Source organism: Bufo gargarizans, chromosome 6 (genome assembly GCF_014858855.1).
Source record: "Bufo gargarizans isolate SCDJY-AF-19 chromosome 6, ASM1485885v1, whole genome shotgun sequence".
NCBI lineage: Eukaryota > Metazoa > Chordata > Amphibia > Anura > Bufonidae > Bufo > Bufo gargarizans.
In genome coordinates this window covers 43,174,085-43,192,889 of record NC_058085.1, presented here as the reverse complement: position 1 = coordinate 43,192,889, position 18,805 = coordinate 43,174,085, and the positions used below count along the sequence as shown (strand labels likewise).

At 45.1% G+C, this 18,805-nt stretch overlaps 1 protein-coding gene across 3 annotated transcripts in view; it reads right to left on the bottom strand.

Annotated features, from left to right (window-relative positions):
* The window catches only part of MYH10 (myosin heavy chain 10), an 82,329-nt gene that overhangs the window by 8,428 nt on the left and 55,096 nt on the right, over positions 1–18,805 (bottom strand). For all 3 annotated transcript variants that reach the window (XM_044296786.1, XM_044296787.1, XM_044296788.1), the window contains 19 exons: positions 18,642–18,737; positions 16,601–16,719; positions 16,086–16,238; positions 13,914–14,087; positions 12,634–12,807; positions 12,005–12,119; positions 11,353–11,546; positions 10,563–10,684; positions 10,106–10,175; positions 9,867–10,027; positions 8,973–9,081; positions 8,745–8,876; positions 8,457–8,663; positions 6,279–6,416; positions 1,963–2,086; positions 1,701–1,872; positions 1,353–1,565; positions 844–988; positions 549–755 (listed from right to left, as the gene is read on the bottom strand). In XM_044296786.1, coding sequence (XP_044152721.1) covers positions 549–755; positions 844–988; positions 1,353–1,565; positions 1,701–1,872; positions 1,963–2,086; positions 6,279–6,416; positions 8,457–8,663; positions 8,745–8,876; positions 8,973–9,081; positions 9,867–10,027; positions 10,106–10,175; positions 10,563–10,684; positions 11,353–11,546; positions 12,005–12,119; positions 12,634–12,807; positions 13,914–14,087; positions 16,086–16,238; positions 16,601–16,719; positions 18,642–18,737 — 2,825 coding nt within the window. The remainder of the gene's footprint in view (positions 1–548; positions 756–843; positions 989–1,352; positions 1,566–1,700; positions 1,873–1,962; positions 2,087–6,278; positions 6,417–8,456; positions 8,664–8,744; positions 8,877–8,972; positions 9,082–9,866; positions 10,028–10,105; positions 10,176–10,562; positions 10,685–11,352; positions 11,547–12,004; positions 12,120–12,633; positions 12,808–13,913; positions 14,088–16,085; positions 16,239–16,600; positions 16,720–18,641; positions 18,738–18,805) is intronic.

Genomic DNA, 18,805 nt, shown 5'->3' with positions numbered 1-18,805 from the left:
ATAGTAGTTATATTCTTGTACATAGGAGCAGTATTATAGTAGTTATATTCTTGTACATAGGAGCAGTATTATAGTAGTTATATTCCTGTATATAGGAGCAGTATTATAGTAGTTATATTCTAGTAGATAGGAGCAGTATTATAGTAGTTATATTCTTGTACATAGGAGGCAGTATTATAGTAGTTATATTCTTGTACATAGGAGCAGTATTATAGTAGTTATATTCTTGTACATAGGAGCAGTACTATAGTAGTTATATTCTTGTACATAGGAGCAGTATTATAGTAGTTATATTCTTGTACATAGGAGCAGTACTATAGTAGTTATAGTCTTGTACCAAGGAGCAGTATTATAGTAGTAGCTCAACCAAAGTACATTATCCAGCAAGGGGCAAAAATAAGCAGAGGGTTAGTCTGAGGGCGAGTCTGTGCTCCGTCCTGTGGCATGATGAGAGAGACATTGAATAAAATTGTGGATTCTGTGATGTTATGTGTATGAGTAGGGAGCACACAAGTACTGATTGACATGCTATATATAGGAGCCAGTACCTGTAGCTTACTGGTCTTTTCCCCAAGTTCAGCCCGCAGCCTGTCCCCTTCTGACACTTTGGCATGGAACTCTTGCACCTGTGCCTCCAGCTTCTTCCTCTTGTATTCGGACTCTGCTTTCTGCTGCTGCAGGACCTTCACCTCCCCGGCCATCTCCTTGTTATCAGACTCCAGGGTCTGCTTGTTCTTCTCTAGATTCACCTTAAACTGTGGTACAAGAAATGTAGAGATGAGTACAACATGGTACAATCCTGACAATGTCTGGCCTGCACTCCTGCTTGTGCTCTCCTTTTACCCTCTTGGCTTGTTCTAATTGCTCAGATAGCTCCTCCAAGGCTGTGGCCTGCCGCTGCCTCATCTCCTGAATTTGGGCTTCGTGGTTCTTAGTCTCCTCTTCGATGCTTTTCTTCAGTTCGGCCACTTCCTGCTCACGCTTGGTTCTACAAATGAATCACATTAGTTACGGAAATGGCAGAGCAACTGGCCACTCAGCTGTTTCTGCAACTCTGCCCCCTGGATCTCTGCTGGCTGTCAGTGAATGGGAACATTCTTGTCTAGGGTTTATCCACACATTACAGTTTGACCTCAATTTCAGAAAAATTACACAGGAGGAAAAAAAAAATATATATAAAAAAATAAAAAACACAACAAAACTGTAATTTTGTGAATAAACCCTTCCATCCACAGGCTAAAGTCTCACCCTGATCATATCCAAATGACAAAGTAGAAGGGCTCGTTACAGTGTATCAGATCATGAGCCGTAACACTGATAACAGGCGAATCCTGCGTTCACAGTGATGGTACCTCAGCTCCTGCTGGGCGGCCGTTGTGTCCAGAGTGTCCTCCAGCTCGGTTTTCAGGGCCTCCAGCTCCTCGCTTAGGTCTCGCTTCTGTTTCTCCGCTTTGTTACGAGAAGCCTTCTCGGACTCCAGGTCTTCCTGTAACTCAGCGATCTGCGCCTGCAACTCCCGCACCAACTTTAGAGCATTATTCTTCTGAACCACTTCATCATCTCCTCTGTGTGCACAATGAGTGAAAGAGAGACAATCATAATCAGCACCTCAGCGTGATAGCAGAGCGTCTTCCTGACTGTCCACCATAAGGCAGTCTGACAATGACCACTGGTGTGCTATATGTCATCACTTATATCACCTTGCTAACGCAGCCTGCAGCTCCTCCTCCTTCTTGGCCAGCTGTAGCTTCAGTTCTTCAATCTGTGCCTGGAGCTCAGCTATTTGGTCCTGTAGGTCGGTGGTCTCTCCATCAAGCTTCCGCTTGGCCTTCTCCAACTCCTGACGCGTCTTTTCCTCCTTTTTTAACCTCTCTAAAATGGAAGAGAGGCAAACAGGACAGTAAATATACATGGAGGGGCATATCAGTTATGGAAGAGACTAGGAATCTGACCACATCAGACCTTCTAGATCAGAGATCATCATCTCCTGCTTGTTCTTCAGTTTGGCCAGGTTCTTGGCCTTCTCCTCTTCCTCCGCTAGCTGAGCTGTGCATTCTGAAATCCTCTCTTCCGTTAACTTTTTCTCCTGAATAAATATAAATGCAAATACTGTTGACCAACTTTACACATTCTTACTTTTTCTCATCTTGTTTGTATTACACTCAATGCACATAAAATGCTGCAGTCAGATTTCTGCTGGCTATCACTATCATAGCACAGTATTTGAGTCCTTGAATGCAGTCTTGCATGTTACACTGTGGAAGGTAGTGTCTTCTGGTAAAAGGCAAACATTTTAAATGCAGATTTGGATGTGGCAGGAGTATAATATGAAGTAACTTAAAAGGGGTTATTAGAGATGCGGCTGCTATCTCGTGTGGCAGCCACTTCCCGGATCATGTGCCGTACATTCAGGACATGATCTCAGCCTAGAATTACAACATGCAGCGCATGCGCAACTCTGAATCTCTCACTAGCACATTAGCGAACAATTCAGACTCACGCAAGCCCTGCATGTTGTAATCCCAGGCTTGGATCACATGGCAGATGTACCGCACGTGACCCTGGAAGTGGCGGCTGCACAGAATCGTGGCTCCATCTCAGATATCCGCTTTAAGACCAATGTACTATGAAACAAGGTCTGAAAAGTAGCTAAACACCAGACATACAGTTGTAAGAAAGAGTATGTGACCCCTTTGGAATGATATGGATTTCTGCACAAATTGGTTATAAAATGTGATCTGATCTTCATCTAAGTCCCAACAATAGACAATCACAGTCTGCTTAAACTAATAACACACAAAGAATTAAATGTTACCATGTTTTTATTGAACACACCATGTAAGCATTCACAGTGCAGGTGGAGAAAGTATGTGAACCCTTGGATTTAATAACTGGTTGAACCTCCTTTGGCAGCAATAACTTCAACCAAACGTTTCCTGTAGTTGCAGATCAGACGTGCACAACAGTCAGGAGTAATTCTTGACCATTCCTCTTTACAGAACTGTTTCAGTTCAGCAATATTCTTGGGATGTCTGGTGTGAATCGCTTTCTGGAGGTCATGCCACAGCATCTCAATCGGGTTGAGGTCCGGACTCTGACTGGGCCACTCCAGAAGGCGTATTTTCTTCTGTTTAAGCCATTCTGTTGTTGATTTACTTCTATGCTTTGGGTCGTTGTCCTGTTGCAACACCCATCTTCTGTTGAGCTTCAGCTGGTGGACAGATGGCCTTAAGCTCTCCTGCAAAATGTCTTGATAAACTTGGAAATTCATTTTTCCTTTGATATCAATCCGTCCAGGCCCTGACGCAGCAAAGCAGCCCCAAACCATGATGCCCCCACCACCATACTTCACAGTTGGGATGAGGTTTTGATGTTGGTGTGCTGTGCCTCTTTTTCTCCACACATAGTGTTGTGTGTTTCTTCCAAACAACTCAACTTTGGTTTCATCTGTCCACAGAATATTTTGCCAGTACTGCTGTGGAACATCCACGTGCTCTTGTGCAAACTGTAAACGTGCAGCAATGTGTTTTTTTTTTTTTTTTTTAGTTTCAAAATGCTTTTATTGAAGAATATGCTGACAATACACTCCTATTGTGGATAACACAATACAGAAAAGAAAAGAAAAGAACAAAAATCACTTTCTTCCCGCATACAATGCGGATATGACAATACAATGCAGGTATGACAATAATATCACTGATCTAAAACAACCCTTTTATCATGTATCTTATTTGGTAATTCTATAAGCTTTATAGAGACCAAATTAGGAAGAGAAGTAAGATAGGTTGCTTCCAATCTCCTCCCGTTACTTCTTTTTGTTGGAGACGTATGGCAAGAATATGTTTAGAAATTCCTAAAAGCCGACCAAAGTGACCAAGTGTGTTTAAAATCTCTGTTTCTATCATTCTCCCATGACGCTAGTTCCTCAAACCTGTATATCTGGTCAATCTTGGCAATCCATTGAGTTAAGGGTGGAGTTTCTTCCTTTAGCCAAAATTTGGGAATTAATAAACGCGCTGCACCTAAAAGATGGTTGAATAAAGGATGAGGTTTATCTTTAGCAGTGGGAGTGTGTATTCCTAACAGGGCTAGTAGTGGTGAAGAGGGAACTTTAGAATGGCAAATCTTGTTACTTTCTTCAAATATTTTTGACCACCAGTCTCTGATTAAAGGGCAAGTCCACCAAATGTGGATAAAAGAACCTTTATCGTTACAACATCTCCAGCATATATCATTGTTTTCTGCCCTATATCTTCTGGTTACGTCTGGAGTTTTGTACCACCGTGTGAGGATCTTATAGGCGTTCTCCTGTATCCTTATACACCTCGATACTCTATGGGGTCTTATTAAGATTTTGGCTATCGTTTCTGTAGGGAGGGTTAGGTCTAAATCTTTTTCCCAGTGTCCTATGAATGCGGGTTTAGGCACCGTGATAGGGGTAAATAGTTTTTTTATATATCAATGAGATCAGTTTTGGCTTCGTTCTTGAGTTTGTTAATAACTCTTCTAACCAAGTTAATGGTCTATTCAAAGCATTCCAAGATATATTTTTGGATGTAAATGAACGTATGAAGGATAGTAAAGGAGGTAGAAATTTACAGTCCGGAAATGCTTTAGACAAAAGTTTAGGTTCCAATAGGGTCCCATCAACATTGAATAGAGATATGATTGGGTGCGTTGAGTTCCTCACTGATGGAGGGAGGCTATTGAGAAGCTCCAAGGGAGCGAACGTGAGTATATCTCTAGTTTGAAGTACTGGGGATGGTAGGGGTAATGCATGTTCTGTGGTTTGTAACCAGTCCCAAGCTTTAAGTGTAGCTTTAATTATTGGGTTAGGGTTTTCGTTCATATATTTGGGTACCACGTTTCCCACTAAGAGACCTCTAAACATGAGTCCAATTTGCGATTGTTCTAGATTAGCCCAGAGTTCCATTGTTGGGTCTTTAAGCCATCCCACTACTCTGGCAAGTAAGACTGCCTTATTATACAACTCAGGATTAGGCATACCTATTCCACCGTAAGCTTTTGGCTTGCACAGCATCTGTAGAGCTATCCTAGCCTTTTTTCCTGCCCAAATAAATGATCTGGTCATTTGATTCAGCTTATTATAGAAAGTGTTAGGTACCGGGATCGGTAGAACCTGTTGAAGATATGTTACCTTCGGAACTATCAGGGACGTAATTAAGTTTTTTCTGCCAAACCAGGATAAGATATGTTTGTCAAGGGAGGTTAGCTGTTCTTTCAGTGAGCTCAGTAATGGGGTGTAGTTGAGGTTAAACAACTCACTTGGGTCTGAGCCGATTTTAACGCCTAAGTAAGTGATATGTGGAGTATCCCAGTTGTAGGGGGACTCAGCTTTAAGTTTCTGAATGAGTGGACTAGGGAAGCAATGTTTTTTTTGGACAGCAGTGGCTTCCTCTGTGGTATCCTCCCATGAAATCCATTCTTGTTTGGTGTTTTACGTATCGTAGATTCGCTAACAGGGATGTTAGCATATGCCAGAGACTTTTGTAAGTCTTTAGCTGACAGTCTAGGATTCTTCTTCACCTCATTGAGCAGTCTGCGCTGTGCTCTTGCAGTCATCTTTACAGGACGGCCACTCCTAGGGAGAGTAGCAGCAGTGCTGAACCTTCTCCATTTATAGACAATGTGTCTTACCGTGGACTGATGAACAGCAAGGCTTTTGGAGATACTTTTATAACCCTTTCCAGCTTTATGCAAGTCAACAATTCTTAATCGTAGGTCTTCTGAGAGCTCTTTTGTGCGAGGCATCATTCACATCAGGCAATGCTTCTTGTGAAAAGCAAACCCAGAACTGGTGTGTGTTTTTATAGGGCAGGGCAGCTGTAACCAACACCTCCAATCTCATCTCATTGATTGGACTCCAGTTGGCTGACACCTCACTCCAATTAGCTCTTGGAGATGTCATTAGTCTAGGGGTTCACATACTTTTTCCACCTGCACTGTGGATGTTTACATGGTGTGTTCAATAAAAACATGGTAACATTTAATTCTTTGTGTGTTATTAGATTAGGCAGACTGATTGTCTATTGTTGTGACTTGATGAAGATCAGATCACATTTTATGACCAATTTGTGCAGAAATCCATATCATTCCAAAGGGTTCACATACTCTTTCTTACAACTGTATGTCTGGTGTTTAGCTACTTTTCAGACCTTGTTTCATAGTACATTGGTCTTCACATACTTTTTCTTGCAACTGTATACAGTTAAAGGGTCCATGCAATAACCACTCTGTGTGTTGTTCCCCCCCACAACCTTAATAAACTTTGAGTTCTGGTCCTCCAGCAGCAGAATATCCTCTTCCATCTTCTTTATCTTGGCCTCTGCCGTCACTTTCTCCAGCTGTAGTTTCTGTCGAGCTGCTTCCTCCTCATCCAACTGTTCCTCCAGGTCCTAGAAGAGAAAATGGGGTAGAACACAGGTTACACTGGATACTAGATGAGTGAGAAATGTAACTGGCAGGGAATATATCCGACACTTAAAGGGGTAGTCCCATCTTGGACACCTGGGGCATATCGCTAGTCCTAACTCTGGGACCCACACCACTACTTAGAATGGAGCCTGCAAAATGCCAGAGGGCAAACTGCGCGTGCCCCCCATTAATTTCTATGGAACTGACGAAATTGGCCAAGCGCTGGCTCGGCTATTTTCATAAGCGCTATAAAAGCAAATGGAGCAGTGGTCGCACTTCCCAATCATTTCAATGGGACTTCTGAAAATATCACTCCCACAGAAATTAATGGAGGGTTGTTGAGCATGCACGATGCGCTGTCACTTTGCGGGCATTATTCTAAGTATAGGTGCGGGTCCCAAAGAAACAGTGGCGATCAAAATTAGAGAACAACGCACAATTTCTGAAATGTCAAGGTCATAGTCTAGTCCTATGTGAATATATCCTAACATGAGTAAAATAGCAGTATTTTAATATTATTTCATAAATTGTATTTATTCTAAAGCACTAAATAAAAAAATGTAAATGAGATAATTGAAAAAGAACACTGATCAAAATTAGAGAACACTTTCAGATACCTGCACGTTATTGGTGTTAATCTGGCAACTGGTGCTAATTTCCTTAATGATCTGACAAACCCTATGTAACTGGCAGCCTAACTTTCCAGTTTTCACCAACTTTGTGAAAATGGTGTGAAGTGACTGAAACCCTCCGGCAGCAGGTCGTCCAGATGAAGGCCAAAGAGGTGACCATATCAGCCATAGCAAGAGAAGTTGGTCGTTCCAAGTCTGTGATTTCTAGAATATTGCATCTTTACAACATCCCAAACTCATTCAAGTCCCCCAAGAAGCTAGTCGCCCTCAAAAGACAAATGCAAGAGAGGACAGGATAATGTGGACAATCTCCATGGATAATCGTGTCGACACTGCAGCTGGAATTGCTCGCCAGTTCAGCACTGAACAGGTTAAGGATCTCTCGTCGTACAGTGTCTCGACATTTAAGAGCATTTGGACTGAAAGCCCACTCTGCAGTGACCAAACCTCTCATTAGCAGAAAAAAACAAAAGGCTGGACTCACCTTTGCTGAGGAGCATGTTGTGTGGACAGAGGAGAAGTGTCCAGAGTTCATTTTAGTGATGAAAGCAAGTTTAATTTATGTGGGTCTGATGGGAAACATTATGTTCGTCGACAAACTGGGGAAAGACTGAAGCCAAAGTGTGTAAAGAAGTCAGTGAAAGGTGGAGGAGGAAGTGTCATGGTTTGGGGAATGTTTTCTGTAGCAGGAGTTGGACCTCTCCTACAGCTACGGGGCAGAGTGAATGCAAGTGTGGATCAGAACGTTCTTCAACAACACATGGTTCCTTCCTTGCGTTCATCACTCAATCAGCCAGCAATTTTCATGCAGGACAATGTCCCCTGTCACACAGCAAAACGGGTAAAGCAGTTCCTTGAAACTGAAAACATTGAACCAATGAAATGGCCAGCCCAGAGTCCTGATCTAAACCCAGTAGAAAACCTCTGGAAAACCCTTGGTGACAAAGTTATGGTCAAGAAACCCACAACAGTCACAGAACTGTTGGAGACTGGACCAAAATCCCACCAGAGCAGTGCAAGAGATGTCATGTGGCCGCAGATGTGCTGAAGTCAGTCACAGCAAGGGCCTGTGCACGTCTACTGATTGGTGACTGGTGTAACCTTCAGAAAATGTAGTTAGAATCTTTCTCTGTGCTACAGTCATTGCTGTTCTCTAAGTATGACGTTTTTTGAAAAATAAAGGTTTTATGTCGATATACTTTGGTTATTTTGGAAAACACTGTTCTAATGGCATGGTGTACCCCTTACAAAAAATCCTTCAAATAACGATCAATGTAGATGACATTATTTCTGAAAAAATCAAGTGTTCATAAATTGTTCTCTAATTTTGATCGCCACTGTACGTCCAAGTTGGGTCTACTTCTTTAAAGTCATATACTGTCCACTTACCTGGATGTGAGTTTGCATCTTTTTCTTCTCATTCTGCAGGACCTGGTTCCTCTCCTCCTCTTCCTCCATACGGATTTCTAGATCTCTCAAGATCTCTTCCAGTTCCTGTTTCTTTACAGCGAGACGGGCCCTCATCTCCTCAGCCTCTGCAAACAGCTCTGTCTCGGCTTGGAGCTGCTCCGCCAGGATGTTCTTCTCCTCTACCAGCTGAAGGAGGTGATCATAGGTTAGTGGGTAACAACACTGACTACCATTGGCTTCAGATGACCAATACAAATCTTGACTTACTTGCTGGTGCTTCCTCTCCATCTCCACAATTTCTCCCTCTGCTTTAGATTGCTTCTCCTTCACCTTCAACAGTTCTTCATCTTTGGCCAAAAGCTCTTCTTCTTGTCTGGTAACTTGCAGGAGTGGTTTTACCTATAAAACCAACACAGTATGTTCCAGGCATGGACCTCTCACGACAGCGTGAGAGAGGTCAAATGACCCTGAAAACCTATAAAATGCAAGACTCACCTTGGTGAACAATCTCCACCACTGCCAGTGCCGCAGTTTCAGGTAGGCTGCGCAGTTTCTCTGTAGTACCTTCAGGGCGCTCAGCTGCTGCTGCTTCTTGGCGAAGGCCCTAAGATATTAAGATGCCACATGTTATATAAGAACAAAAAGAGGAAACTTGGGCAACATGACACCTTCAAGTGGCAATAACTCACAGTAGCACTTCTACTATTTTTTTATTTTTTTTTCCTTCAAATGTTGAGGCACCCTTTAAAGGCCATGTTGTTGCTGCGTCACCTTATTGCCCAAGGGTCATAGGGCGGGTTTAGAAGCTCTGGATTTGTAATTACTGAAAATTCACAGTGATAGAAAAATATAAAAATGGAAGATAAAGCATGCTCATATTTTCAGATCCACAGCATCTCAATTAGGGCTCATGCACACGACCATGTGCCGGCTGGGCCTGTGCTCCAGTCCACAATGCACTGGCACCGTATGGCCGGACCCATTCACATTGCATGCACTTCTTTTCTGTAGTGCGGAGGCACGGCATGGAAGCATCACGGAGTTCCGTGCCTCCGTTCCTCACTGGACCTTCTGGATTGTGGACCCTTCAAGTGAATAGGTCCACATCCGTGATGCAGTGCAAAAACTGCTGGGGCCCTATGAGCCCTCACTCCCTTCAGTGTCAGGCCTGCAGTAAATCCACAGCACAATGCACATGTAACGCATGAATATGTTGCTGCAGAATCTCTGCAGATTGGCAGTGAGATCCGTGTGGAAGAATCTTTTGTTTTCTTTCATTACAATGGACAAATGGCACAATGGAAGCTAAGCCCCAGTGGTCGATACTGGCACTGCAGGTTCCAGGATACACAACTCCCACACTGCTAAGTCCGCCAGATATTTACTCACTTTCTGGCGATGTAGCCTCTGCACACCGCTTGGAAGTAGATAATGATATCAGTTATCTTTAGGTCCCGCTCCTCCTCCAGGTGCGCCAGCACACCTGCACGGAAGAAGATCTTACTCTGGCCGATACGGAAAAGGTTTGGATCCAGCTCAAGAGCCCGGATCTGTTGGAAATGGTAATGGTCAGAAGCACCACAGACAGCACAATAATACAGTAATCATATAAGAAGCCTCTTCCTTACCATCCGCTCACAAGCTTGCTTCCCGTCCATGAATCCTTTAGGTATGGCGTTGGGGGTAAGAATTTCATATCTAGAGAAGAAGCACAAAAAATTAAAAATAAACACATTCAACTTCAGTTTTAAAGACTCTGATGTCATTTTTGGAATCCTGTGGTTGGAAAATAAGATGCAGTCCCTTTTTATATTAAATGGTTCCTGCCAAGCTCTCACGTTATCCCCTCCCTATCTACAGGAAAGCATTTGACTGGTGCCCCATATGGAGTAGTAGGTCATGCATGTCTGCTACCGCTCGATCAGCAATCTCCGGCAGTCTCATATGGAGCAGCAGCGGAGACATGCGTGACCTGTCACTCCATATATATCGGTGCATGGGACCTCCGATCAGATTGCAGATGCTTTTTTCTGTGGATAAGTTGATATATTGGCACAACCCCTTTAACAGCAGTTTATCCGTTACCTTTGTCTGAACTCCTGGAAGACTATTCGGTTGGGGAATCCCTGGCGGCAGATACGGATACCTTCCAGGACACCATTACACCTTAGCTGGTCTAGTACCAAGTGAGGGTCCAGCTTACCGGCCTGTGTGAGACACAAACAGGAGGTCACTACAGGGAATGCAACATTTAAAGGAACGCTCCAGGCATGACTGATCTGCGTTGTTATATCTAGAGCACCACCCCTTAGGCCCTGCACTATGCATAGCACATAATATACACAAAATATAATATGCACAGTATCAGATTCACCCATAGTGTCCGGGAATAAACAAACATGGCTGTTTATTTCTAGAAAGTGCACCACACCGGTCCATTGGTTGTAAATGGAATTGCAATCACGCAAGTGAGCTGTGAAACCACACACAACCCAAGGACAGCCGTGCTTGTGTTTGAAATTTTTATTCCTGCACAAGCCCTTGAAGGTATGAAAGTGATATTTTTTGTGTTGATCCTTGTACTGACCACAAGGTGGCATCATTCCAGTATAATATCCTATAAAGAGATTATCAAGAACTATATACACAGGACAAGATGACATCTAACGTTGGGGGGGTTGCAGAATTGATCAGTCACGTCTGCTCTGACTCCTCGCTGATGGCATATCCTAGGCACATGCTTCTGCCGAAAGTCAGAAAACTCAACAAATCTCTGCAAACACAGACAACCACAGCTCTGCTGCCTCTAAAACCGCATGCTATAGCCCCTGGTATGTAGGCTGTAGAGCCATGTGATCGCCCTGTGCACACTTACCCGCTTCTCGTGGTTGGGGATTATACAGCGCACAAAGTTGGGGTTGGTATTCCGGAGCGTCGCCATGAGTTTGGTCAGTGACTCCTTGTACAGCTGCCCCACGGTCCTGAACATGCCCTTCTTGGTTTTGTATGCAGAACCAAAGGCCGTCTCTGTCATTCCAGCCACCTGGTCCAGGCCAACAATACGATCCACTGTGGAAAGAAGGAGGGATGACCTAAAGGGGAGCCCAACACTGGATAATGCGAAGATGCCTTCTTGCTGTCAGTGAATGGAAATATTCTTTACTTTCAGAGGCTAAAAAACCTGTCCTGATCAAAAGCTGCAGCACAAGAATGTTTCCATTCACTGACAGGGATAGAAATTTAGCAAAATATTTAGTATATAAGCTGCTGACAGTAAGATAAAAGCAGCAAGAGGACCATCAGCGAGATAACAGGTCATCATTGTCCTATGCGGAGGCTCCCAACATGCCAGCTACTCTACAAAGCAGACTACGTCTACACATTCACCTCCACATAAGTGGTCATGAAAGGAGGCTCTCTGGACAGTCTGTATGTCTAGGAGAGGCGCCGTACAAAAGAAGATATAAGAGCTGGTTAGAGTCCACTGAGGAATCGGAGAAGATAATATCCACTAATGGGCGACATACCGTCCTTCCAGAGCTCCGCCACAAACTTGTCTGTGGACTGGTGAAGCAGGGTGGCCACGTTGTCATTCAGGGGATCCATGTTCTTCATGAGCCATTCGTCAGCTTTGTAATCCACCTGAGGTGTAAGATTGAGGAATAGAAGGTGGATCAACTTTCTCATGTCTTACACTCCAGTCACATCTAAAGCGGCATTGAATATTCCAGTGCCCACTTGTTGAGTGGAGTTTCTTTCCATAATGTATTCTCTATGTTTTAGTGCATCCGGTGGCAACACCACATCTCCCACAGATGTGAGGAGACGACTTAAGATCAGAATATGCAATTACTTGGTATTAAAAGGTAATTGTCCAAGATTACAAAAACATGGCTGCCTTCTTGCACAAATAGCACCACACTTGTCCATGGGAAGTGTTTGGAACTGCAGCTCTGCTCCTCTGAAACCAATAAGGCTTACTTGCAATACCATACTCAACCTGTGGACAGGTGTGGTGCTGTTTTCGAAAGGCGGCAGCCAATCCTTTAAGTTTAAACCATAGATTGATGCTATATGCAGACACATTAGCACTGATGTCTGGTCCTGAGAAGGTCCAAATCAGATATAATCACCACAGTGCAGTAAAGCAACCTACCCTGCCAGCATAATGGATGATGCAGAAGTCAGCCTTGTCCTTCAGTTGCCGCGGCCTCTGGAATTTGGAGTGGGTGCCCTGTTCCTGGACCAGCTTGTCCACAAAAGTCTTGTCTGTGGCTTTGGGGAACCAGCACTCTTCATCCAACAGAGCCAGGACTCCAGGAGGGTTAGCCTGCAGAGGACGACCAACACGAAAATCAGACAGAAGCCACAGACGGAGGGGCGTACCTGTATGTAGATGACTACTACTGAGAGAGGGGTTCAAATAGGATGCAAAACCAATGCCAGACTATTGGAATTTTACTGTGGTGACTGCAGGGCTGCTTGTCAGGGGAAAATCCACTTTGCAATGTCACCATGTATAATTGATGGGGTTATAAAGGACGGGGGCTGCATCACTGATAAACAAAGCTCAGCTGGCTCAGACATTTCGATAAATGGGAAGAACTAGGCCACGTACAGCGCTGACATACAATACTATACTGTCTGTTTGGTTATTCCACATGTTGTCGCCAATTGGCGCCAGAGAGATTCAGTCTGAACCGGGAACAGAACTTTGCTGCTGTGAGGCTCTTTCCAGGCTGCATCTGCAGTGTCCGCCTGAGATCTCCTTCAGGGGGATAACCTGATGGAAACTTTGGACACATACATTTAATGGATGCCACTGAGCGGCATCTGTCACCCAAATACGTTTTTTTCTTACTGGATATTAGTGCTGCGTGAACTTTGTGTTTTCATTTTCGGCGTACAAGGTTCTGGTAGGGTTATCTAAAAATTCCGGTATGGATTCTGCTATCTCAGACCATAACTTATGGTCTGTGGTAGCCGAATCCATAATGGAATTCTTAGAGAACCCGAACCTTGTACACTGAACTTGAAACACAAAGTTCGCTCAACCCTACTGGATATCTATGCTTGGGAAAGGACAGTCTGCTGCAGCATGCAGAATGGAAACCAGAAATCCTGGTAGATACCGCTGAACAGAGGATAAAAAGACACTATGGCCTCTGTCATCATGTATGTCCAATTTAATGTATCAGATCTCCAGTTGCACATGGTGATGTACACTGTAGATGAAAGCGCTATCCTACGGTTCACCATCAACTGCTATGGGAGAGAATACCTTATGATGAGCTAATAGAGAACCAGGGAGAACAGCACTGGCAGAGACATCATGATCCAGGCGAAGTAGCTGGACACGTTCTCCCCAAATGCGATTACCCTTCTCTAATAACTAGCAATGGCAGGTAACCAGACAGCGGTGGCCGCAAGACTTACCGGCCTCTCGATGAGGTCAATGCAGGGCTGTAAGTCCAGGCCGAAGTCGATGAAGTTCCACTCGATTCCCTCGCGCTGGTACTCCTCCTGCTCCAGGATGAACATGGTGTGGTTGAAGAGCTGCTGCAGCTTCTCGTTTGTGTAGTTAATGCAGAGCTGTTCAAATGAGTTCAGCTGCAAAGGAGAAAGATAGTGAAATGGTGAGTGGACCGCAGCCATTCTGCTGGGGGCTGTTAGGCTACTTTCACACTAGCGTTCGGGGCTCCGCTTGTGAGTTCCGTTCAAAGGCTCTCACAAGCGGCCCGAACGCTTCCGTCCAGCCCTTATGCATTCCGAGTGGACGCGGATCCGCTCAGAACGCATCAGTCTGGCAGCGTTTGGCCTCCGCTCCGCTCATGATGACACACTATGGCTCAATTTTCAAACGGATCCGTCCCCCATTGACTTTCAATGTAAAGTCTGGACGGATCAGTCTGAGGCTACTTTCACTAGAGGCTACTTTCTGAACGGATCCACCGTCTGCATTATATGAGCGGATCCGTCTCAGACAGATCTGCTCTGAACGCAAGTGTGAAAGTAGCCTAAGAATCTGTCAGCACAGCGCTGACGGACACTCCCCTATGGGCTTAGGGCGGTCACACACATTAAATATCGGTTGGCAGCTCTCTCCCCCGACTCCCCCATACACATACATGGCCAAACATGTATGTGCATTCAATGGGGAGAGGGGATAAAACTGCTGCCAGGCACCTCTAGTAGGGGCTTATCTCCTGGGAGAACAAAAGGATAGGGTGATCATATTCATCATCTGTCGGGGGAGAGGCGGGAGCTCCTCATGTACGCTAGACTGAGGTTAGAGTAATGTGTATGGGGGCCTGTAGCTGCGCCATGCTGCACTGCATTCTGGGGGATTTAGCATTTATCAGCTGCCAGCTCCCTATATTGCAGAATAATACATGACAGGTTATGATGTACAGAGTCAGCAGAAAGGATGTAACTAAGGGCTCATGCACATAAACTAAATTTTTTCCCGTTTCTGTGACTTTTTTTGCGCCACGTATGCGGATCCATTCACTTCAATGGGTCCGCATAAAAAACAGAATTGACTCCTTTTGCATCCTCTGTCCGCATGTCCTATTATTGTCCACATTACAGTTATGGATAGGACTGTTCTATTAGGGGCAGGATGTCCCGTTCCACAAAATGAGGCACGCACACGAGCCGGTAGCCATGTTTTGCAGATCTGTAATTTGTGATCAACACATGTGGTGTGCATGAGCTCTAATGTATATGTAAAAAAATATATATAATCTGACATATGTAGATTAGATAACAACCTATGCTATTTTGTACGTTTTTATATAGGTTTGAAATGGAAAATTTTCTATAAAAGATCAAATGTTGTTTCCGTAGCTTCTCTTTCTACTGGGTGAAATATCCGGGTCATATTGGAGCATCATATAAGACTCATGCTCCATAATCACACACATTAGATTATAAATTACACAACACATCAGCCGCCTATCTATGAATGACATTATAACCGCCTCTTATCTTTAGAAGGCTGAATTGATTTAGTGACGCAGACATCAAATTAACTCTTGAAATCAAGGTTTAAAGGGGTTATCCAACACTGAACTTTTTTAACAGACCCCTTCAGGGTAGCTGGACTTGCAGTGGGGTTCTTACATACCTGGTCCCTCCCTGAAGCCTGTTGCTCCATATTCGCCTCCACAGTTCCCAGGTCTCTGGTAATCAATATTCTGTTGATGGGTGTCACATGACTACTGCAGCCAATCACTGGCCGGTGACATATCACCCATGCAGCATGTGATCCAGTGACGTACCGCATGGGTGACGCCCGTCAACAGCATGTTGATTACCAGAGAACCGGGATCCGTGGAGCGATTCAGCCGGAATCCAGCGGCAGGGACCAGGTAAGAATGAACCTTACTGCGGGTCCAGCCACTCTGAAGGGGTCTGTTAATGTTTACTGATCTATAGCCCCTTTTAAGAAGTGTCTTTTGGAATCAGATGAGTAAAAATACAGAGGCATTTCATATCCTGGTCTTAGACCAAACTATGCTGCAGTAATATGCACCACATTTATCAAGAGGGGGGACTGCATCAAATAATAAGGGAACCCCCCTCACCCCAATGTATAAAACAAACCTCAAAGATCTCAAAGCCAGCAATATCCAGGATGCCGATAAAAGAGGCTCCTTGGCGCTTGGTGCGGTCCAACGCTTTGTTGATCCGATGGACCAGCCAGCGGAAGAGTCGCTCGTAGGTCGCTTTGGCCAAAGCTTCTATGGCAAAGTCCGCCTGCAAAAGAAAAAAAAAAGTCAGTTTTTGTCTAAGAGGTGATCTGCTTTAAAGTGTCCCTCCCGCACTACATTTAACTTTTAGGTCCAAAATTCTGCTGTAACCACTGAGATATGGCCATGGACATAAATAATAGAATTCTGGCTGCCAGCAGACACCACTAGGGGGAGCTCAATAGATAGGATTTTATACAACTGTCCCTAAAACCTGATCACAAATCCAAATGCAGAAAACTCCCCCTAGTGGTGACTGGAGGTAGACAGAATACTTCAGACCCCTGAAAAGATAGAACACTAATATGCTGGATGAAATAGTAAAAATTCTTCACAGCTTCATCTGCCCGTGACTGGGCCTCCGCTCACCTGCTCCTTTGTCTGTGCCTTCTGCACGTAGTCCCGGCCCACTTTGATACGTGGAGTGAGGATGGCTCGGGTAAACTCCATGACGTTCATGCCCAGAAGATGGCAGAGCTTCTGTGCAGCTGGGGAGAGAATACAGGATGAGGCCTTGCACCTGGTCTACGGCAAAAACACAGCTCGCCTCCTTTTACCCCCGCAGTATGATGGCGGCCAACAGAACGGGGAGAGGGGCCCAATGCTATCAGCTTCTGGAGATCAGCCCCCCGCACTCTGCTTGTACAGATCTAGTCCAGGTCTCCTGAATAGTGCTCTTGGAAGGCCAGATCCGACCAGTGCACGGACCCAGAATCCATCAGACTTATAATGGGCTGTGAACTGGGTGAATTTAAGATGCTTTATTAAATGGCAGGCTTCCTGGGGTATAACTATGACTAAGGGACACACCTGCAGCCACAAACTGACCCCCAAAAGTGTTAATGGAGGGTCAGTTAAGCATCCTGTCACTTAGAAGTCAATACTATAAGGAAATGTGTCACCAGCTTATCTTGGCTCTGAAGATCAGAGGGGCACATCTACATGTAATACTGTATGGGCCCCTATTTCACTCTTTGTTCTTGCCAAAGCCCTGACTTCCTAACGAGAAATGCCCCCTGACGACAATCTCTGTGAAGCGAACTTTGAAGATGTTGGATTCTTCCAGCTTGGGTCTGAGTAAGATCTGTGACTTCCAAGTTTGCTATGTGCTTGGAAAGATGGGTCTCCGGGGAGAGACGTGCATAGTGCAGGCCTGAAGTCACCAATATTAAATTACTGTCTTTTCGGCACGTCAGAAATAAAGGATGTTTAAAGTGGACCCATCCAAGACTGGAAGGACAGCGAAGAGATCAGCCAATAAAGCATCCACGTACTGCAGGCTGTCAGGCCATGCTGGGGGTTGTAGTTTTCCCGCAGCTAAAGAGCTGTAGGACCCTTGCAAATTCCTGGGGGGAGTGGAAGCTGTCAGTGGCAGGGTGACGGCTCTTAAAGGCGACTAGGTTATACACTCCACCATTCCTCAGCCAGCCGCTGGGCCACAGCTTATAATAAATTCCTGGGCCACGGGAAACAATAGGTTAGAGGGTCCAGCGAGCGATTCTTTTTTCGGCTCGGCTTGGCTCTCACACATCCCTTGGGGTTAGGAGCTTGGCTGCAGATTCTTGGCCTCTGCTCTGTTCTCCACAGTCCGGATCCAATGAAAACAAACACGAAGAACGCTCTATGCAGATTCTGCCTACACCGCACGTCCCCCCGACTTCTGGAGACTGATTAGACCAAATGATCGGCAGGGAGGAGCGACTGCACGCAGGCTGCCCCAACAGGATAGGCACTAAGTATCGCACTGATAGGGTGGGGAAGGGAATAATACAATCTTTGTATATCTGTCCCAGAGGTATATAATCACACTGATACACAGCGGCAGACCTCCTGCGAGAACGGTCTCCGCACGTGTTCCCTATGACAACTCTTACCTGCACTCTCTGCTTTATCACCATACCAATTATCAGGACCAAACTTTCTCTAGCACATACCAATGCGACTGGCGTCACTGAGGCCCTGTGTCTCTATGATGGCACTGACCAGGGATTGTTGTCATGTGCACAAAGGCACAGAAACCCTTTTCACAAGAAATAGTGGTGAAGCTTGACTTGAAAGTTCTCCTTTAAGGGGTATGTTCAACTCTGTACAATGTACTCATGGTGGGAATCATACCTACCTGATCCCCATCGCAGCTCCTGGGTCTCCCTATGTCATTATCCAGTTTGGGTCACACGACGCTCGGGTGACACATCCCTGCTGCAGCCAGTCATTGGCTGTGGTGGCCATGTCAAACCGGGTGTTGGCGCAAGGAGACTGAAGAGCTGCAGCAAAGTTGGGGGAGCGAAGGCCCCAAAACCCAGCGGCGGGGATCAGGTAATCAAGATTCCTACTGTAAGTCTTGCCAACGGGGGAGGGGGACTTCGGGGTTGAACAACCCCTTTAAGGTTGGCGTCTACAAATTACCAACCTGTGTTCTCTGGCATGGACGCCTGGTCTGTGTTCCTCTCCTTCTTGAAGATAATGTTTCCAAATTGAAGGACTGAAGAAACGACCTTGAGCATCGCTGTGGAAAGAGGGGAGATCGAAAATATGAGGGGGAGGCACAGCCAATATACCGCTACCCCAACTCCC